Source organism: Schistocerca cancellata, chromosome 9, assembly GCF_023864275.1.
Source record: "Schistocerca cancellata isolate TAMUIC-IGC-003103 chromosome 9, iqSchCanc2.1, whole genome shotgun sequence".
Classification (NCBI taxonomy): Eukaryota; Metazoa; Arthropoda; class Insecta; order Orthoptera; family Acrididae; genus Schistocerca; species Schistocerca cancellata.
The window spans coordinates 192,720,791-192,744,467 of record NC_064634.1 but is presented as its reverse complement, the minus strand read 5'-3'; the positions used below and the strand labels follow the sequence as shown (position 1 = coordinate 192,744,467).

Genomic DNA, 23,677 nt, shown 5'->3' with positions numbered 1-23,677 from the left:
TGGTCATGTGTGTATGATGTATGCTTGCTTGTGTGAATGAATATGTATGTGTTTCCTTTTCTGACAAAGGCGTTGGTCGAAAGCTAATGTGTAAGTGTCTTGTTGTTGTGCCTGTCTGTAACTGAACATGTCACCTTTACGGTGAGTAGCAATCTATCTTTTCGTTATATTGTTGGTATTCCAACCTGGGTTTTCCATTTTTTGTTATATATACACTTCAGTTAACTATTTCAATATGCATTTTCACAGAAAACAGATCACTCACCAATACTACTCACCAAGAAAATGTCAAAAACATTTTTTGCTGGGTGCAACTATAAAATTATCCCACCTAGACAACATGAAAGTAGTGCAAACTGAAAACACAAGCCGGCAGCGGTGGCCGAGCGGTTCTAGGCACTTCAGTCCGTAACCCCGCGACTGCTACGGTCGCAGGTTCGATTTCTGCCTCGGGCATGGATATGTGTGATGTCCTTAGGTTAGTTAGGTTTAAGCAGTTCTAAGTTCTAGGGGACTGATGACCTCAGATGTTAAGTCCCATAGTGCTCAGAGCCATTTGAACCATTTTTTGAAAACACAAATGGCTGAAATATGTGTTTTTGCATTCACAGGTGATGCATCTCCAGCGCTGCTTCACTGGAAAGCTGTGCATGAAAAGGTTCCATGGGGGCTTGTCTTGCTGCTTGGTAAGAAAGTTGTTATAGGTATTAAAATGATTGGACCAGACTACTTAAGCATTTCTTTATATATTATCTGTCCATTGGCTCATGGACAGTACAGCATACTACATATTGGACTTGACAACCCTATGGTTATAGTGAATTTATTTTCATTCGTACATGTAAGGACATTCATGTACACAGTTATTAAGATGACACAATTTCACATTTTATTTATAAATAGCGAACTGAAACAAATATTATTATTTCTTGTTACCAGAAAATTCTCTTACTAAGTAGATGGAGTGATACTCTAGCTATGTCCTTGTCTCTCTCTCTCTCTTCTCTCTTCTCTCTCTCTCTCTCTCTCTCTCTCTCGCTTTTATGTCTCTCATAGACTATAATATAGAGTTACAGAGTTGATTGTACAGTTTTATCCCTATGTGATGGACTGATGGTTCTTTTTAGTATCTTGTTAATGTTTGTCAGTCAGGAAAATAATGATTACCTTCTTGATGTCTTGTTCAGTCTTGTGAATAATTTATTTTATTTTCATATTTTCCTTATTAATTTCAGTGTGATGTTTCCAAGTTGTACATACAGGGCAGTGGTGGTATGTTTAACATGTTGACTAACACACGGCTCACCAGCAGACACGAGCCCACTAGCAGCTACAAACTCCATTCTGTTCAGTTTAGTATCTTTGGATGGCATGTTTGTAATACATTCACAGTGACATGCAGCTTGTTAATGAAACAGATACTGTGGAAGAATGTGTCCCGTAAATGTGATCTTGGAATGGTGACATATCATTAGTTTAGCCTTGGTCACAGTTGTGGGTTCTTACAGTTTTTCTGTAGATTTCTTCCATTTATTTATTTATTTATTTATTCCATGTGATCTGATGGTACACAGTGTGTTGCAGATGTCGGAAAATGTAATTTAACATTGTTAACATGTATTAATGTAAGCCTATAGTATTCTAATGTATTATATTGCTCAATGTTTCCAATTTAGCACAAACAGCAAGACTACTGTTCTAAGTATTCATTTACAGAGTAAAAACAGTGACACAACAAATATGACTTCACGGCTTTGCTAAATTTTATGTTGTCTTCGATGGACTTAATACTAGTGGGAAGATTGTTGAACAGTTGGAGGCCCATGTGGAAAACTCCCTTTTTACACAGTTGAGTGTTTGTACGTATAACATGCAAGTTTGCATTTTTCCTGGTGTTGTGTTCATGTATTTCATTATTTTTTACGACTCTGGGGTCAGTTGGCACTATATGTTTTCTGAAGAATTTTAGAGTCTCAAGAATGTAGAGGCAAGGCAGTGTAAGGATTTCTAACTTTCTGAAGATGGGTTTGCAGGAGTCTCTGGGTTTGCTCCCATTAATAATCCTCAATGCTCTCTTCTGGATTCTGATTGTGCTCAGAGCAGTTGGAGCATTTCCCCAGAATATTACACCATATTTTAGGTGGGCTTGTATATAAGCGTAGTATGCACTGGTTAATGTTTTCAGGCTAGCACATGTTTTCAGTAAACTCAATGCATAACAGCCAGTACAAATCCTGGCATTTACCTTTCCTGTATGTGTATTCCATTTCAGGTTATCTTGAACCCACAGACCTAGGAATTTGAAAACAGTGTCGGTATCTATTGGCTGGTTATGTATAGTGACAGATGGCTGAGAGGAATTTGCATTTTGTGTTGTGTGGAAGTTCATGGAAGCTGTCTTTTTGGTGTTGATAGTTAATCTGTTGATTTTTGCCCAGTTGCTGAGTTGATCAGTAGCCACGTTCACAGCTTTTTGCACCGCATTATTATGCATTAGTTTGTATTTCTTGATTGAATTGATGCTGCTGATAGAAAAATGGGTACAATATCTTGTTTGACATTCTTTAGGAACCAACAAATATTATGGTAGTCTCTTAGTTCTGTATGAGGAAACACAGATGCCCACTGCCTGACAGTTACATAAGGGAAGATAATAAAAATAGAAAAGTGTAAAAGTGGCACCAGGAGTGTTACTTATGGATGATACGAAGTTGTGAAATGATTGAAGGGGGTAGTCACATTCTGTGAAACCTATAACATATGGTTCTGCCCACTTTGTTATTCACAGATGCACTGACTGCTGCATGCCTGCATCCTCATAACCTTCATAACCTGGGTTGTGAGTAACTGAATCTCCTTTCCCTTCTTCCCTTTCTTTCCCCTCTCTCCTCCCTGATGAAGGAACATTTGTTCCGAAAGCTAGGAACGTAAATTTTCGGTTCTGTTTTATGTGTATCTATCAGCTGTACTGAGCTGAGGTAAGTACTGGCCAGCCCCTCTATCTCTTTGTTAGTATTTATCTTAGGATCTCTAAGTTTCAATGTTTTTGGGCATGACTTATCAATTACTTCCGGTGGACCATTGTTTCTTAAACAAAATTTACTGATTTTCCTCTTGAGTTTTGAACTACATACCTCCCCATGAACCATGGACCTTGCCGTTGGTGGGGAGGCTTGCGTGCCTCAGCGATACAGATGGCCGTACCGTAGGTGCAACCACAACGGAGGGGTATCTGTTGAGAGGCCAGACAAACATGTGGTTCCTGAAGAGGGGCAGCAGCCTTTTCAGTAGTTGCAGGGGCAACAGTCTGGATGATTGACTGATCTGGCCTTGTAACATTAACCAAAACGGCCTTGCTGTGCTGGTACTGCGAACGGCTGAAAGCAAGGGGAAACTACAGCCGTAATTTTTCCCGAGGACATGCAGCTCTACTGTATGATTAAATGATGATGGCATCCTCTTGGGTAAAATATTCCGGAGGTAAAATAGTCCCCCATTCGGATCTCCGGGTGGGGACTACTCAGGAGGACGTCGTTATCAGGAGAAAGAAAACTGGCGTTCTACGGATCGGAGCGTGGAATGTCAGATCCCTTAATCGGGCAGGTAGGTTAGAAAATTTAAAAAGGGAAATGGATAGGTTAAAGTTAGATATAGTGGGAATTAGTGAAGTTCGGTGGCAGGAGGAACAAGACATTTGGTCAGGTGATTACAGGGTTATAAATACAAAATCAAATAGGGGTAATGCAGGAGTAGGTTTAATAATGAATAAAAAAATAGGAGTGCGGGTTAGCTACTACAAACAGCACAGTGAACGCATTATTGTGGCCAAGATAGACACAAAGCCCATGCCTACTACAGTAGTACAAGTTTATATGCCAACTACCTCTGCAGATGATGAAGAAATAGATGAAGTGTATGACGAGATAAAAGAAATTATTCAGGTAGTGAAGGGAGACGAAAATTTAATAGTCATGGGTGACTGGAATTCGTCATTAGGAAAAGGGAGAGAAGGAAACATAGTAGGTGAATATGGATTCGGGGAAAGGAATGAAAGAGGAAGCCGCCTTGTAGAATTTTGCGCAGAGCATAACTTAATCATAGCCAACACTTGGTTCAAGAATCATAAAAGAAGGTTGTATACCTGGAAGAATCCTGGAGATACTAAAAGGTATCAGATAGATTATATAATGGTAAGACAGAGATTTAGGAACCAGGTTTTAAATTGTAAGACTTTTCCTGGGGCAGATGTGGATTCTGACCACAATCTATTGGTTATGAACTGCAGATTGAAACTGAAGAAACTGCAAAAAGGTGGGAATTTAAGGAGATGGGACCTGGATAAACTGAAAGAACCAGAGGTTGTAGAGAGTTTCAGGGAGAGCATAAGGGAACAATTGACAGGAATGGGGGAAAGAAATACAGTAGAAGAAGAATGGGTAGCTCTGAGGGATGAAGTAGTGAAGGCAGCAGAGGATCAAGTAGGTAAAAAGACGAGGGCTAATAGAAATCCTTGGGTAACAGAAGAAATATTGAATTTAATTGATGAAAGGAGAAAATATAAAAATGCAGTAAATGAAGCAGGCAAAAAGGAATACAAACGTCTCAAAAATGATATCGACAGGAAGTGCAAAATGGCTAAGCAGGGATGGCTAGAGGACAAATGTAAGGATGTAGAGGCTTGTCTCACTAGGGGTAAGATAGATACTGCCTACAGGAAAATTAAAGAGACCTTTGGAGAGAAGAGAACCACTTGTATGAATATCAAGAGCTCAGATGGCAACCCAGTTCTAAGCAAAGAAGGGAAGGCAGAAAGGTGGAAGGAGTATATAGAGGGTTTATACAAGGGCGATGTACTTGAGGACAATATTATGGAAATGGAAGAGGATGTAGATGAAGACGAAATGGGAGATAAGATACTGCGTGAAGAGTTTGACAGAGCACTGAAAGACCTGAGTCGAAACAAGGCCCCGGGAGTAGACAACATTCCATTTGAACTACTGATGGCCTCGGGAGAGCCAGTCATGACAAAACTCTACCATCTGGTGAGCACGATGTATGAGACAGGCGAAATACCATCAGACTTCAAGAAGAATATAATAATTCCAATCCCAAAGAAAGCAGGGGTTGACAGATGTGAAAATTACCGAACTATCAGTTTAATAAGTCACAGCTGCAAAATACTAACGCGAATTCTTTACAGACGAATGGAAAAACTGGTAGAAGCCTACCTCGGGGAAGATCAGTTTGGATTCCGTAGAAATGTTGGAACACGTGAGGCAATACTGACCTTACGACTTATCTTAGAAGAAAGATTAAGAAAAGGCAAACCTACGTTTCTAGCATTTGTAGACTTAGAGAAAGCTTTTGACAATGTTAACTGGAATACTCTCTTTCAAATTCTGAAGGTGGCAGGTGTAAAATACAGGGAGCGAAAGGCTATTTACAGTTTGTACAGAAACCAGATGGCAGTTATAAGAGTCGAGGGGCATGAAAGGGAAGCAGTGGTTGGGAAAGGAGTAAGACAGGGTTGTAGCCTCTCCCCGATGTTATTCAATCTGTATATTGAGCAAGCAGTAAAGGAAACAAAAGAAAAATTCGGAATAGGTATTAAAATTCATGGAGAAGAAGTAAAAACTTTGAGGTTCGCCGATGACATTGTAATTATGTCAGAGACAGCAAAGGACTTGGAAGAGCAGTTGAACGGAATGGATAGTGTCTTGAAAGGAGGATATAAGATGAACATCAACAAAAGCAAAACGAGGATAATGGAATGTAGTCAAATTAAGTCGGGTGATGCTGAGGGAATTAGATTAGGAAATGAGACACTTACAGTAGTAAAGGAGTTTTGCTATTTAGGGAGTAAAATAACCGATGATGGTCGAAGTAGAGAGGATATAAAATGTAGACTGGCAATGGCAAGGAAAGCGTTTCTCAAGAAGAGGACTTTGTTAACATCGAGTATAGATTTAAGTGTCAGGAAGTCGTTTCTGAAAGTATTTGTATGGAGTGTAGCCACGTATGGAAGTGAAACATGGACGATAACTAGTTTGGACAAGAAGAGAATAGAAGCTTTCGAAATGTGGTGCTACAGAAGAATGCTGAAGATAAGGTGGGTAGATCACGTAACTAATGAGGAGGTATTGAATAGGATTGGGGAGAAGAGAAGTTTGTGGCACAACTTGACTAGAAGAAGGGATCGGTTGGTAGGACATGTTTTGAGGCATCAAGGGATCACAAATTTAGCATTGGAGGGCAGTGTGGAGCGTAAAAATCGTAGAGGGAGACCAAGAGATGAATACACTAAGCAGATTCAGAAGGATGTAGGTTGCAGTAGATACTGGGAGATGAAGAAGCTTGCACAGGATAGAGTAGCATGGAGAGCTGCATCAAACCAGTCTCAGGACTGAAGACCACAACAACACAACCTGAGCCTTAACTAACATTAGAGCCCCTTTATGGAACTTGGGTATTCTAACATTTACTTTATGTCTCTTTAACCAACTTTTTGCCCTTGAAATAAGGTTTTGTGTAAATTGTTTCATTAATATATGTTTTTGCATTTGGTGTCCTGGGGACCATAATAACTTAGCTAATGATGGTTCCCCTATAATCTTTTGACCCAGGATTTCAAAAGGTAATAAACCTATGCTAAGGGGTGGTAGTTCATTTAGTAAGGTTTCGAATTCACCAATCATTTCGGACCACTTGCTGTGTTCTTTGTTAAGTATATTCTACAAAGGCATCTGATTTATTTCATAATTCTCTCTGCTGGATTACTGAATGGGTGGTACACCAGAATTTTCACGTGTTTTACATTATAACTATCCAAGAATTTTTACATAATTGTCCACAGAACTGACTACTATTACCAGATAACAACCTTTTTGGTACCTGATTCTTAATGGAGTTATAATTCTTAAGACATTAAATTATTTCTTTAGCTGTAGCCAACCTTAAAAGAATTACTTTTACAAATTTTGACCAGCAGTCTAACACTACAAAAATATAGGACATTCCACCTTTTCTTTTCACTAATGTACCATAAAAGTCAATGCCAGTGAGATCCCACATTCCTTTAGGTATTATCGGGTAAAGTGTAAATTTATATGGAGTACTTATATCTTTAGCTTTCTGACATATTTTGCAGTGCCTGATGTTGCATCTAACAACCCTGTTCATACCATGTTCATAGTAGAATTTATTAAAATGTTGCAGACACATTTTTATACCAAACTGACAGTATCTTTCATGTACATAAGTAACTAGATCATGTAGTGCATGCACAGGGACACAAATTTGCCACCTCTTGTCTCCAATTTGGCTGCACCAATACGATGTCCTCTCAAACAGCAGTCAGCGGTCTTTCTTTTCTTTAGTTATACCATTATTTTCCAATAGACGTGTTATTCTGCTAGATACTTGTCTTTGTTCTGTTCCCCCATAATAGTATCAGCTAACTTCTTTTCACACCACTTTGCGCTCTGTGATTTAAAAAAATAAATATATATTTCTTAACCTCCCTCTTCTAACACAGGTAAGCTTTCTGATTCCATGGGTAACCTGGAGATAGCATATGTAACGATATTCTCACTTCCCTTTACATATCTTATTTCAAAATCAAATTCCTCTGAAAAGAAAATCCTGCACATTAATCTTGGATGTAATAACTTGCTTTTCATTAGGAATGTGAGTGCATGATGGTTTGTATAAATTTTGGTCTTTCTACCTGATAATAGATATCTAAATCTTTTAAAACAGTCTTCACTCTCCTTTCTTAATTTATTAACTGTTTCATCTACATGACCTACAACTTGGTTGAGTTTATTATCTACATCATTTTTAATCTCTTCAATACCAACATCGCATTCTTGTTTGACAGTAATCTTAAAATTAGGAAGCTCTTCAGTTGTTTGATTTATTTGGGTCTGCGTATTAGCCTTTTCCTTCCTAGAATCACTAATATGTTTCTCTAGTTGTCTGTTCACAGACTCTGTCTTGATTCCCAAATTTATGATTCCTGTCTTTACTTCCTGAAGCTCATTCTTAAACACTTCTTTCATTCTATCAGTCATAGCATTCTCCAGGACACAACTACAATAAGTCAAAGCATTTTTAATCGTATCATCCATAGTGCCACTTTGAATGGCCGTTGCATCCCTAAGGGCAGCACTATGATGGGTCAAAGCATTCTTAATTTTATCATCTATGGCATTACTCTGGGCTGCCAAAGCATTCTCTATGGCACTTTTAATCTTAACATTCATGGTAAACAAAGATTCCTTGATAGTGCTTGCCCATTCAGTCATAGATCCCTATGTGTCAACCATTTCTTATTGCATTAATTAAGTACTTATTATGAATTCCCTTCTCTTTGAATAATTACAATAAATATTAGGGATTAACTGTTTAGTTATATCCTGACTTTACATTTATTCTATGTATTTAATATAATTACTTAACCAGTTAACTCTTTAACTTGTCATCTAGAAGTTATAAACTGCCTAACACTCAAACTGAGATCACCAATGCAAAACACTATTAGTTATTGTTCACTAAACTCACCGAATTTCTTTCACTTAATCATGTTGGATATCGTTGTGGTGAGACAATCTGTGAAAGGCAGCAGACCGGTGATGGCTGCGCGTCATATCAGTGCGCTGGCAGGCTGCTACACACCCCCAGACGGATCAGCTACAACTAATACCAGTTTCTCTGCAGACAACTCTATAATGTGCTAGGCTGGTGGTCAGGTGGCTCATAGGCACTTATGCTCACCATCACCAGAGCCTGTAAGAAACTAACCCCAATTTTTCTTTACCCCCAGGGCCTCTTCTTCTTTTTCTTGTGTTTTTGTCTTCTTACTTGATCTTTGTTTTCTTTCTTCTCTGTCATCATATTTCTTCTTAATTTCAATTGTAAGGTTGGTTTGTGAGTTAATTTTTGTTTTCACTTTATTTTCATGCCCATATTTTCTTCATTTCTAGTCCACTTTGGCCATACTGTTACCACATACCTTTGTCAATAATCCAGTATTCTTCCGGCCAGGTCCTGTGATCTCGGTCGCTTCTAATGACACGCAGACACCTGGACACATACTGGCCATAGAAATTCATCTACATATCAGGCTGACCATGTTATCAATTATATTGAATGGGCCAGTACTTAATGTTGTCTCTCCTGAAGAAGTATTCTCTATATTTTGCAGGTTCGTATTTTCGAAAAGGGCAAATGAGAACTATTAGCTTTTACTCTCTTGAAAAGATTCACGATGGAAGTATCAATTTCAAGCTACTTTTCATATTTGTATATATTGCGGTTAGTTTCTGATGTCAAGTCAACCAGTGTGCAGAAGCATTAAGCATATCTCTTATTCGCACACTGTAACAGTCAAAATATTTAACTTTTCATTTTTTTTTTTTTAAAAAAGAAAGATGATGAGACTTACCAAACAAAAGCGCTGGCAGGTCGATAGACACACAAACAAACACAAACATACACACAAAATTCTAGCTTTCGCAACCAACGGTTGCCTCGTCAGGAAAGAGGGAAGGAGAAGGAAAGACAAAAGGATATGGGTTTTAAGGGAGAGGGTAAGGAGTCATTCCAATCCCGGGAGCGGAAAGACTTACCTTAAGGGGAAAAAAAGGACAGGTATACACTCGCACACACACACATATCCATCCGCATATACACAGACACCTTTAACGTAGGCAGAGATGCATTCTGTGGGGGCTTGGTAACCAGCTACAATGGGACGGCCGGGATGATTGGGTTTGTGAATTTTGGGAAGAAGGTAGAAGGTAGGGGTGCAGGGTGTTGGTGGGGTCAGGAGGTTGATGGAGTCAGGTGAAAGGTTTTGTAGGGGGCCTAAGGTTCTGAGGATTCCTTGAAGCTCCGCCTGGACATCAGGAATGGGATTACCATGACAAACTTTGTAAGTAGTGTTGTCTGAAAGCTGACGCAGTCCCTCTGCCACGTACTCCCGACGATCAAGTACCACAGTCGTGGAACCCTTGTCCGCCGGAAGAATGACGATGGATTGGTCAGCCTTCAGATCACGGATAGCCTGGGCTTCAGCAGTGGTGATGTTGGGAGTAGGATTAAGGTTTTTTAAGTGGGATTGAGAGGCAAGGCTGGAAGTCAGAAATTCCTGGAAGGTTAGGAGAGGGTGATTTTGAGGAAGAGGAGGTGGGTCCCGCTGTGACGGAGGACGGAACTGTTCCAGGCATGGTTCAATTTGGATAGTATCTTGGGGAGTTGGATCATTAGGAGTAGGATTAGGATCATTTTTCTTCGTGGCAAAGTGATATTTCCAGCAGAGAGTACGGGTGTAGGACAGTAAATCTTTGACAAGTGCTGTTTGGTTAAATCTGGGAATGGGGCTGAAGGTGAGGCCTTTGGATAGGACAGAGGTTTCGGATTGGGAGAGAGGTTTGGAGGAGAGGTTAACTACTGAATTGGGGTGTTGTGGTTCCAGATTGTGTTGATTGGAATTTTGAGGTTTTGGAGGGAGTGGAGCTGGAATTGGGAGATTGAGTAGATGGGAGAGACTGGGTTTGTGTGCAATGAGAGGAGGTTGAGGTTTGCTGGAAAGGTTGTGAAGGGTGAGTGAGTTGCCTTTCTGTGTGTCTGTGTATATGCGGATGGATATGTGTGTGTGTGCGAGTGTATACCTGTCCTTTTTTTCCCCTAAGGTAAGTCTTTCCGCTCCCGGGATTGGAATGACTCCTTACCCTCTCCCTTAAAACCCATATCCTTTTGTCTTTCCTTCTCCTTCCCTCTTTCCTGACGAGGCAACCGTTGGTGGCGAAAGCTAGAATTTTGTGTGTATGTTTGTGTTTGTTTGTGTGTATATTGACCTGCCAGCGCTTTTGTTTGGTAAGTCTCATCATCTTTCTTTTTAAATATATTTTTCCCACGTGGAATGATATATATATATATATATATATATATATATATATATATATATATATATATATATATATGTCTACCTACACAAGTTCACCACAGGATCAACATAGCCCAGCTCTAACCAACCCTTTTTCGCCTTTTTTTACACCAGATCTCCATTTGCTTTCTACTTCACCTTTATCTCTCCCCATATATTTTTATATTATTTTCATTTTCATTTCAGAAATGTCTGCTTGTGTTTGTGTGTATATATATATATATATATATATATATATATATATATATATATACAAGCAGACATTTCTGAAATGAAAATGAAAATAATATAAAAATATATGGGGAGAGATAAAGGTGAAGTAGAAAGCAAATGGAGATCTGGTGTAAAAAAAGGCGAAAAAGGGTTGGTTAGAGCTGGGCTATGTTGATCCTGTGGTGAACTTGTGTAGGTAGACAACGATGTGCATAAAGGTTAGTTGGTTGTGTTGCCGCCAAAACACGTTAAAGGGTGGAGAAATTCGGGAAAATTTCGAAAAAACTACGTGAGGATAAATTAAAAGGAGTGGTATGGTGGTGGCAGATTATGGAAATGAGGCTAACAATTGTCTGATGAAGAAATAATGACGTTAAAACCTGTGGGAGGCGGCTAAAAATGATCGGTGATGTGAGAAAAATGGAAATCGAAATAAAGCAAAAGTTATTAAAACTAGCCGATAAGGTTGTTTAATAGCTGAAAGGAACTGTTTGTGAACTAGAAACGGTGGACTTTATAGCAGCGGTAGTGTTGAAAGCGGAAAAAAAATTTTTTTTGGTTATGGTTTGGAAGTGGGTTACATATTATTACGTATTATTGAGTATATATCGGCGGGATAAAATTGTATAGTGGATTACGGTAAAAAGGAGAAGGTGAATACAAAGTGAAACTACTGGCAAAAACAGAAGGAGGAAATAAGACGACAGAAAAGACTTCAAAATGTAACAGTGACAATAACAAACGTAATTGTTGGGTTCAAATTAATGATATGAATATAATAGAGGGAAACATTCCACGTGGAAAAAATATATCTAAAAAGAAAGATGATGAGACTTACCAAACAAAAGCGCTGGCAGGTCGATAGACACACAAACAAACACAAACATACACACAAAATTCAAGCTTTCGCAACAAACGGTTGCTTCGTCAGGAAAGAGGGAAGGAGAGGGAAAGACGAAAGGATGTGGGTTTTAAGGGAGAGGATAAGGAGTCATTCCAATCCCGGGAGCGGAAAGACTTACCTTAGGGGGAAAAAAGGACAGGTAAACACTCGCACACACACACACATATCCATCCGCATATACACAGACACAAGCAGACATTCTGAAATGTTTCCCTCTATTATATTCATATATATATATACCAAACAAAAGCGCTGGCAGGTCGATAGACACACAAACAAACACAAACATACACACAAAATTCAAGCTTTTGCAACAAACGGTTGCTCCATCAGGAAAGAGGGAAGGAGAGGGAAAGACGAAAGGATGTGGGTTTTAAGGGAGAGGGTAAGGAGTCATTCCAATCCTGGGAGCGGAAAGACCTACCTTAGGGGGAAAAAAGGACAGGTATACACTCGCACACACACACATATCCATCCACACATACACAGATACAAGCAGACATTTGTAAAGGCAAAGAGTTTGGGCAGACATGTAAGTCGAGGCGGAAGTACAGAGGCAAAGATGTTGTTGAAAGACAGGTGAGGTATGAGCGGCGGCAAATTGAAATTAGAAATTAGCGGAGATTGAGGACTGGCGGATAGCGAGAAGAGAGGATATGCTGAAGGGCAAGTTCCCATCTCCGGAGTTCTGACAGGTTGGTGTTAGTGGGAAGTATCCAGATAACCCGGACGGTGTAACACTGTGCCAAGATGTGCTGGCTGTGCACCAAGGCATGTTTAGCCACAGGGTGATCCTCATTACCAACAAACACTGTCTGCCTGTGTCCATTCATGCGAATGGACAGTTTGTTGCTGGTCATTCCCACATAGAAGGCTTCACAGTGTAGGCAGCTCAGTTGGTAAATCACGTGGGTGCTTTCCAACGTGGCTCTGCCTTTGTTCGTGTACGCCTTCCGGGTTACAGGACTGGAGTAGGTGGTGGTGGGAGGGTGCATGGGACAAGTTTTACACCAGGGGCGGTTACAAGGGTAGGAGCCAGAGGGTAGGGAAGGTGGTTTGGGGATTTCATAGGGATGAACTAAGAGGTTACGAAGGTTAGGTGGACGGCGGAAAGACACTCTTTTTGGAGTGGGGAGGATGTCAAAATGCTGAAAGTAAAAATCTTGGAAGAACACAATGCTAGGATTCAGAAAGACAGTGAAAGTGTGAGTGCTACTGTAGTTGTTAAAGTGCTGTAATGTTTTGTGAACAGGCCAAAAAGTGATGTGAGGGACAGCAACAAATTTGGGCAGAGATGTCAGTGTCTTTCCGCCGTCCACCTAACCTTGTTGCTTGTGTCTGTGTATGTGCGGATGGATATGTGTGTGTGTGCGAGTGTATACCCATCCTTTTTTCCCCCTAAGGTAAGTCTTTCCGCTCCCGAGATTGGAATGACTCCTTACCATCTCCTTTAAAACCCAAATCCTTTCGTCTTTTCCTCTCCTTCCCTCTTTTCTGACGAAGCCACCGTCAGTTGCGAAAGCTAGAATTTTGTGTGTATGTTTGTGTTTGTTTGTGTGTCTATCGACGTGCCAGTGCTTTCGTTTGGTAAGTCACATCATCTTTGTTTTTAGATATATTTTTCCCACGTGGAAGGCAACAGTTTGTTGCGAAAGCTTGAATTTTGTGTGTATGTTTATGTTCGTTTGTGTGTCTGTCGACCTGCCAGCACCTTCATTTGGTAAGTCACATCATCTTTGTTTTTAGGTATATTTTTCCTACGTGGAATGTTTCCTTCTATTATAACCATACATACATATATATATATATATATATATATATATATATATATATATATATATATATATATATATATATATATATATATATATATATATATATATATATATATATACTATATACCTAAAAACAAAGATGATGTGACTTACCAAATGAAAGTGCTGGCAGGTCGACAGACACACAAACGAACACAAACATACACACAAAATTCAAGCTTTCGCAACAAACTGTTGCCTCATCAGGAAAGAGGGAAGGAGAGGGAAAGACGAAAGGATGTGGGTTTTAAGGGAGAGGGTAAGGAGTCATTCCAGTCCCAGGAGCGGAAAGACTTACCTTATGGGGAAAAAAGGACGGGTATACACTCGCACACACACACATATCCATCCACACATATACAGACACAAGCAGACATATTTAAAGACAAAGAGTTTGGGCAGAGATGTCAGTCGAGGCAGAAGTGCAGAGGCAAAGATGTTGTTGAATGACAGGTGAGGTATGAGTGGCGGCAACTTGAAATTAGCGGAGATTGAGGCCTGGTGGATAACGGGAAGAGAGGATATGTTGAAGAGCAAGTTCCCATCTCCGGAGTTCGGATAGGTTGGTGTTAGTAGGAAGTATCCAGATAACCCGGACGGTGTAACACTGCGCCAAGATGTGCTGGTCGTGCACCAAGGCATGTTTAGCCGCAGGGTGATCCTCATTACCAACAAACACTGTCTGCCTGTGTCCATTCATGCGAATGGACAGTTTGTTGCTGGTCATTCCCACATAGAATGCATCACAGTGTAGGCAGGTCAGTTGGTAGATCACGTGGGTGCTTTCACACGTGGCTCTGCCTTTGATTGTGTACACCTTCCGGGTTACAGGACTGGAGTAGGTGGTGGTGGGAGGGTGCATGGGACAGGTTTTACACCGGGGGCGGTTACAAGGGTAGGAGCCAGAGGGTAGGGAAGGTGGTTTGGGGATTTCATAGGGATGTACTAAGAGGTTACGAAGGTTAGGTGGACGGCGGAAAGACACTCTTGGTGGAGTGGGGAGGATTTCATGAAGGATGGATCTCATTTCAGGGCAGGATTTGAGGAAGTCGTATCCCTGCTGGAGAGCCACATTCAGAATCTGTTCCAGTTCCGGAAAGTATCCTGTCACAAGTGGGGCACTTTTGTGGTTCTTCTGTGGGAGGTTCTGGGTTTGAGAGGATGAGGAAGTGGCTCTGTTTATTTGCTTCTGTACCAGGTCGGGAGGGTAGTTGCGGGATGCGAAAGCTGTTGTCAGGTTGTTGGTGTAATGCTTCAGGGATACCGGACTGGAGCAGATTCGTTTGCCACGAAGACCTAGGCTGTAGGGAAGGGACCGTTTGATGTGGAATGGGTGGCAGTTGTCGTAATGGAGGTACTGTTGCTTGTTGGTGGGTTTGATGTGGACAGACGTGTGAAGCTGGCCATTGGACAGGTGAAGGTCAACATCAAGGAAAGTGGCATGGGATTTGGAGTAGGACCAGGTGAATCTGATGGAACCAAAGGAGTTGAGGTTGGAGAGGAAATTCTGGAGTTCTTCTTCACTGTGAGTCCAGATCATGAAGATGTCATCAATAAATCTGTACCAAACTTTGGGTTGGCAGGCCTGGGTAACCAAGAAGGCTTCCTCTAAGCGACCCATGAATAGGTTGACATACGAGGGGGCCATCCTGGTACCCATGGCTGTTCCCTTTAATTGTTGGTATATCTGGTTTTCAAAAGTGAAGAAGTTGTGGGTCAGGATGAAGCTGGCTAAGGTAATGAGGAAAGAGGTTTTAGGTAGGGTGGCAGGTGATCGGCGTGAAAGGAAGTGCTCCATCGCAGCGAGGCCCTGGACGTGCGGGATATTTGTGTATAAGGAAGTGGCATCAATGGTTACAAGGATGGTTTCTGGGGGTAACGGATTGGGTAAGGATTCCAGGCATTCGAGAAAGTGGTTGGTGTCTTTGATGAAGAATGGGAGACTGCATGTAATGGGTTGAAGGTGTTGATCTACGTAGGCAGAGATACGTTCTGTGGGGGCTTGGTAACCAGCTACAATGGGGCGGCCGGGATGATTGGGTTTGTGAATTTTAGGAAGAAGGTAGAAGGTAGGGGTGCGGGGTGTCGGTGGGGTCAGGAGGTTGATGGAGTCAGGTGAAAGGTTTTGTAGGGGGCCTAAGGTTCTGAGGATTCCTTGAAGCTCTGCCTGGACATCAGCTTTCAGACAACACCACATACAAAGTTTCTATCCATGATCTGAAGGCTGACCGGTCCATCGTCATTCTTCCGGCGGACAAGGGTTCCACGATCGTGGTACTTGACCATCGGGAGTATGTGGCTGAGGGACTGCGTCAGCTTTCAGACAACACCACATACAAAGTTTGCCAAGGTAATCCCATTCCTGATGTCCAGGCAGAGCTTCAAGGAATCCTCAGAACCTTAGGCCCCCTACAAAACCTTTCACCTGACTCCATCAACCTCCTGACCCCACCGACACCCCGCACCCCTACCTTCTACCTTTTTCCTAAAATTCACAAACCCAATCATCCTGGCCGCCCCATTGTAGCTGGTTACCAAGCCCCCACAGAACGTATCTCTGCCTACGTAGATCAACACCTTCAACCCATTACATGCAGTCTCCCATTCTTCATCAAAGACACCAACCACATTCTCGAACGCCTGGAATCCTTACCCAATCCGTTACCCCCAGAAACCATCCTTGTAACCATTGATGCCACTTCCTTATACACAAATATCCCGCACGTCCAGGGCCTCGCTGCGATGGAGCACTTCCTTTCACGCCGATCACCTGCCACCCTACCTAAAACCTCTTTCCTCATTACCTTAGCCAGCTTCATCCTGACCCACAACTTCTTCACTTTTGAAAACCAGACATACCAACAATTAAAGGGAACAGCCATGGGTACCAGGATGGCCCCCTCATATGCCAACCTATTCATGGGTCGCTTAGAGGAAGCCTTCTTGGTTACCCAGGCCTGCCAACCCAAAGTTTGGTACAGATTTATTGATGACATCTTCATGATCTGGACTCACAGTGAAGAAGAACTCCAGAATTTCCTCTCCAACCTCAACTCCTTTGGTTCCATCAGATTCACCTGGTCCTACTCCAAATCCCATGCCACTTTCCTTGATGTTGACCTTCACCTGTCCAATGGCCAGCTTCACACGTCTGTCCACATCAAACCCACCAACAAGCAACAGTACCTCCATTACGACAGCTGCCACCCATTCCACATCAAACGGTCCCTTCCCTACAGCCTAGGTCTTCGTGGCAAACGAATCTGCTCCAGTCCGGTATCCCTGAAGCATTACACCAACAACCTGATAACAGCTTTCGCATCCCGCAACTACCCTCCCGACCTGGTACAGAAGCAAATAAACAGAGCCACTTCCTCATCCTCTCAAACCCAGAACCTCCCACAGAAGAACCACAAAAGTGCCCCACTTGTGACAGGATACTTTCCGGGACTGGATCAGACTCTAAATGTGGCTCTCCAGCAGGGATACGACTTCCTCAAATCCTGCCCTGAAATGAGATCCATCCTTCATGAAATCCTCCCCACTTCACCAAGAGTGTCTTTCCGCCGTCCACCTAACCTTCGTAACCTCTTAGTACATCCCTATGAAATCCCCAAACCACCTTCCCTACCCTCTGGCTCCTACCCTTGTAACCGCCCCCGGTGTAAAACCTGTCCCATGCACCCTCCCACCACCACCTACTCCAGTCCTGTAACCCGGAAGGTGTACACAATCAAAGGCAGAGCCACGTGTGAAAGCACCCACGTGATCTACCAACTGACCTGCCTACACTGTGATGCATTCTATGTGGGAATGACCAGCAACAAACTGTCCATTCGCATGAATGGACACAGGCAGACAGTGTTTGTTGGTAATGAGGATCACCCTGTGGCTAAACATGCCTTGGTGCACGACCAGCACATCTTGGCGCAGTGTTACACCGTCCGGGTTATCTGGATACTTCCTACTAACACCAACCTATCCGAACTCCGGAGATGGGAACTTGCTCTTCAACATATCCTCTCTTCCCGTTATCCACCAGGCCTCAATCTCCGCTAATTTCAAGTTGCCGCCACTCATACCTCACCTGTCATTCAACAACATCTTTGCCTCTGCACTTCTGCCTCGACTGACATCTCTGCCCAAACTCTTTGTCTTTAAATATGTCTGCTTGTGTCTGTATATGTGTGGATGGATATGTGTGTGTGTGCGAGTGTATACCCGTCCTTTTTTCCCCATAAGGTAAGTCTTTCCGCTCCTGGGACTGGAATGACTCCTTACCCTCTCCCTTAAAACCCACATCCTTTCGTCTTTCCCTCTCCTTCCCTCTTTCCTGATGAGGCAACAGTTTGTTGCGAAAGCTTGAATTTTGTGTGTATGTTTGTGTTCGTTTGTGTGTCTGTCGACCTGCCAGCACTTTCATTTGGTAAGTCACATCATCTTTGTTTTTAGGTATATTTTTCCTTCATGGAATGTTTCCTTCTATTATAACCATATATATATATATATATATATAATAGAGGGAAACATTCCACGTGGGAAAAATATATTTAAAAAGAAAGATGATGAGACTTACCCAACAAAAGCGCTGGCAGGTCGATAGACACACAAATAAACACAAACATACACACAAAACTCTAGCTTTCGCAACCAACGGTTGCCTCGTCAGGAAAGAGGGAAGGAGAAGGAAAGACAAAAGGATTGGGTTTTAAGGGAGAGGGTAAGGAGTCATTCCAATCCCGGGAGCGGAAAGACTTACCTTAGGGGGAAAAAAGGACAGGTTTACACTCGCACACACACACACACATATCCATCCACACATACACAAGCAGACATTTGCGCTTATATATATATATATATATATATATATATATATATATATATATATATATATATATAGAAGGAAACATTCCACGAAGGAAAAATATACCTAAAAACAAAGATGATGTGACTTACCAAGTGAAAGTGCTGGCAGGTCGACAGACACACAAACGAACACAAACATACATACAAAATTCCAGCTTTCGCAACAAATTGTTGCCTCATCAGGAAAGAGGGAAGGAGAGGGAAAGACGAAAGGATGTGGGTTTTAAGGGAGAGGGTAAGGAGTCATTTTAGTCCCGGGAGCGGAAAGACTTACCTCAGGGGGAAAATAGGACGGGTACACACTCGCACACACACACATATCCATCCACACATATTATATGGATGTGTGGATGGATATGTGTGTGTGTGCGAGTGTGTACCCGTCCTTTTTTCCCCCTAAGGTAAGTCTTTCCGCTCCCGGGACTGGAATGACTTCTTACCCTCTCCCTTAAAACCCACATCCTTTTGTCTTTCCCTCTCCTTCCCTCTTTCCTGATGAGGCAACAGTTTGTTGCGAAAGCTTGAATTTTGTGTGTATGTTTGTGTTCGTTTGTGTGTCTGTCGACCTGCCAGCACTTTCACTTGGTAAGTCACATCATCTTTGTTTTTTATATATATATATATATATATATATATATATATATATATATATATATATATATATATATATATATATATATATATTAACCCTCACTCTCAATCATGAGAACAAATTAATCACATCTTTAAGATAAAAAACTTAGCAGTTGTCTGATTTTCCAGTGTTTTTTTTTGCATATTGTTTAACCCTTTATCTCTCCTATTTAGCTGATTAGGACCTAGATTCAGTTTTGGTAACCGATTTCAAGCAAGCACTTTTTCAAAATAAAAATCTTCAACAGCAGGTTTTTTCTCTTCACAATAATTATCTTCTCCATTGCTTTATTGATGGTTTATTCACAATCAAACATACAATGATATACATTTCCATTCAGTGACTGCCTTTATTGGAATACAGACATGAACTGAACACAATTACAATAGTAATGAGCTCTTTTTCATATTAACTATGTTATAATTTATTCTGTGTCAAATCTGCTGGACTAAGAGATTTCACCCTCTGGCATGGAACGGCTGTCAGCTCAGCACGTATAGCAACCAACTTTCAAAACTGCCATTACCATGCTGCTGCAAGTCCCATGTCATTGTTTCAGCATTCTTGAACACATGGAAGATAAAACACAAAAAACACTACACATAGTACATCTTTTACATAATTTTAACCTATTACATTTATGAATATTAACCAAGAAACTCATTAACTACATGCTACTTCACATATTATAGTATTCTTACCACTAGATCATACATTGAACAGTGTTCCTGAAGCAAGGCAGTGTTGATCGACAAAAAGTGTGTTATATTCCCTCAAAAATATCAGCACAATGTGCAACCACTGTCTATGCATCAAATGATGAAGCCACAAAACTTCAGAGGAGGCTCACTCATAGAGAAACAGCAATGAGCTTCGTCGACATTATTTAAGCTGGAACACTTAGTTTCTTCTTGTTCTGATTTGTTGCTGTCCCTCACATCACTTTTTGGCTTGTTCACAAAACATTACACCACTTTAACAACTACAGTGGCACTCACACTTTCACTGTCTTTCTGAATCCTAGCATTGTGTTCTTCCAAGATTTTTACTTTCAGCATTTTGACATCTGGTAGATTATCATGGCATTCAGTAGCAAATCTGAAACTGTCATAACTATTTGGAAGACTGTAGAGCAGCATTATTAACTATAGGTCACCATTTATGTTGACATCCACTGCTTGTAACTTATCCACAGCATCAAAGAATTTAGTAAGATGTTGTGCCACATCATTAGTAGGTTGCATTTTGTTAAGTGCGAGGCATTTGAGCAGCGTTGCTTTGTAGATTAGTCCTTTGGATGCATAGATTGATTAAGGTTTAAGCCATACATAATGCGAGGTAGTGCAGTTCTGCACTTGCTTCAACACAGTAGCATTGCTTTTTTGTCTGCCACTAGCTATACTTTGCATGTAACTTCTGCAACGGAGAACACTTCACATGTATTAGCTGCTACTGATTGCAGTAAGTCTCCAGATACATAGCCTCAAGTGTTGCATGTGACGAGTAGCACTTCAACTTGCATTCTCCATGTGTTGCAGTTATCATGTGTTAGTGTTTCTAGTCAAACTCTGTGTGCAGTAGTCATATGTGCCATATTTATCATGTAAACAAACTTGTTAATTTCCACTCTTTTAAGCTTATGAGTTTGAGTTTTCTTATAATAAAAAAATTTAGATTTTTCTGATCACCTAAGCTGTTGGGATGTAGTTTGACAAGGTAGGTATGACACTTAATCACAGGACAATTTTATTCATAGCTCACGGCATGGAGAATAACACAGAATTAAGAAGGACAGATAAATTGACTTGAAAACATGTGCTTAGCATTGTCTATAGACACAAAAGACATTACATGGCAGTAAAATTTGAATCTCAACAAAAAGTAATATTGTTAGTAATGGAATGTGAATTGGTAAAGTTTCTATGTCACAAAAACATATTGTGGAAGTCAGGACTCGAATATAATTGTGGCATCTCCTTCAGTGCATTGAGGATATTTACAGTCACATGTCAGATAACATCCTTACTGATGATGTTTAAAGCAAGCAACAGAAATATTTTTAAGCAAACTGTGACATTCACATTCATGGCTGAAGGCAAATAATAATAATAATAATAATAATAATACATTTCATTAAGGATTAATGAATATGACAAAATTATAAAACAGGAATTAAGCTTTTAGAAATTAACGTTTTCAAGACTAAGCCTTCCCCTCCCATCCATCTGCAACTGCTGAGTTCTGTCAGTCATCTAACATTACCAAGTTTTAAACTAACAAATGTGAGCAGTATTTCCTTCACAGTCACATTTTGTGCAACAAAGTGCTAAACAAATGAAAATGGTACAAAATTTACTCAGAAATGATCAATATGTTTCATCTCATTTTCTCTCGGAATGAATTGAGATTATAAAATGCTTTTGTGTTTTCAGCCAAGAGGTCTCATTTAAATGCCCAACATTTTGATTTTCACAGAAGTGGAAAAAATGAGAGACACATTTGTTGAAATGTCAGACCTTTGATGAGCTCTTCTAGCTGGAAATACGAGAACCTTATGTTTATTAATAAGTGGACACATTTATTCTGCAATCAGTTACAGCCAAACAGCTGTTTAGACATGGCCAAGTGCTGTAGAAATTGTGTTTGTTTGGATGTTTCCATTATTGTCTGAGCTGTTGAATGTAGTCTATTTCTGTGTAATTCCTTTTTTTTGTGTGAAAATGCTAGAATATGGCTTTAGGGCTACACAAGATATTAATTCATGTGACCAGCATATATTTCCACTGGGGCTTTGGGGCTTACCATATACGAACTGAGCGTAAGAAAGAAGAAAATGTTTGGAAAGTTTGTTGTTCATAACACTACATCATTAGGAAGAATTTCTTACATGAATTGACTAGTGTTTCCTGAACATTGCAAATTACACTGTTTAATGAGACTGGAAAACTTTTAACTGCTGCTACTTAGTCAAAGAAGAAAAAGTTTTGTACGTCAGTGGCTTTCTATCTACAGACAAGTTTTATTTCTGGAATCAATTTACTAGTGTTTTGGTTGTGTATCAGCCTATCTGTGACCACAGTACTGACAGCTTTAACATGACAATTTTTAAGCTTTGTTCTGTAACAAACCAAACCGCAATAGTTCACGGTACCACCATTTGTAAAAGCTCATATAGTTGGGACCAATACATGAGGCATAAAGACTATAGTGTCTACCAGTGGAGACGTTGAGTCACATACAGGCACAGTGAAAAACACTGCTAAACATTTTTGTCAAAAGCTTAAAAATCCTTCTTCCAACCTAGGAAAGACACACACATTCTCACAAGCGCACCTCCCACACATATGACCACTGTCTCCTGGCACTTGGCCCTGCTATAGTGTCTGTCAGAAGTGTGTTTCTCTTTGAGTATTTCCAGTAAAGAAAAACCTCTACTCACTCCCCATGTACTGTAAATACTTGGCATTCATCATGCTTTTTGCACTTGAAATTGTGTCTGTTTTGCCTCCAATTTTTTAAGTATAAGCGATAAAATTTTGAGAATATTTTATAATGTGTTTGTTAACAGGTGGAGGATTTGCAATGGCAGCTGGCACTAAGGCATCTGGACTAAATCAGTTACTTGGTGAAACATTGGTTGCACTTGAAGTTCTCCCACGAGAAGTGATTCTCATTATAGTTTGCACAGCCACAACTTTTCTCACAGAAGTCTCATCAAATACTGCAATTGCTAATATTGTTACACCTGTACTTGCAGAAATGGTGAGGAAGAAAAACCTTTTTATAGTTTTTAAATATGATTAAAAAGTGATTGTTTGTGCTTCTTAGATAGACAAGAGATAAATTCTGCTTCAACACACCCTTGAAGCTGCATAGAAGAACCTGCCAAATTTTCTCTAGACTTCTACATCACTGTGTTGCACACCATATAGCGTTCTCCCTCTTCTGTCCTAGCTTTGCTATCATTTCATTTCATTTCATTTATTTATTGATCCATTTGATTCATTACATACTTAAACATTACGTTGAATATAGGACAAGTCAAAATTGCGAAAGGAGCAGAAACACACACACACACACACACACACACACACACACACACACACAGAGAGAGAGAGAGAGAGAGAGAGAGAGAGAGAGAGAGAGAGAGAGCATGACAAAATTAATTACAGATAACAACCATAAATTACAAGTGACAAATAAAGCAGTTTGAATTTAACCATTATTACATAATCATTGTTTACGAGGCTATTTTTTGTAATTTAAAAATTCTTTTACAGAGTAAAAACATTTTTCCA

The 23,677-nt window shown here is 40.5% G+C and overlaps 1 protein-coding gene across 2 annotated transcripts in view; it reads left to right on the top strand.

Moving 5' to 3' along the window:
• The window catches only part of LOC126100347 (protein I'm not dead yet-like), a 246,832-nt gene that overhangs the window by 213,787 nt on the left and 9,368 nt on the right, over positions 1-23,677 (top strand). For both annotated transcript variants that reach the window (XM_049910958.1, XM_049910959.1), the window contains exons 10-11: positions 612-686; positions 22,948-23,141. In XM_049910958.1, coding sequence (XP_049766915.1) covers positions 612-686; positions 22,948-23,141 — 269 coding nt within the window. The remainder of the gene's footprint in view (positions 1-611; positions 687-22,947; positions 23,142-23,677) is intronic.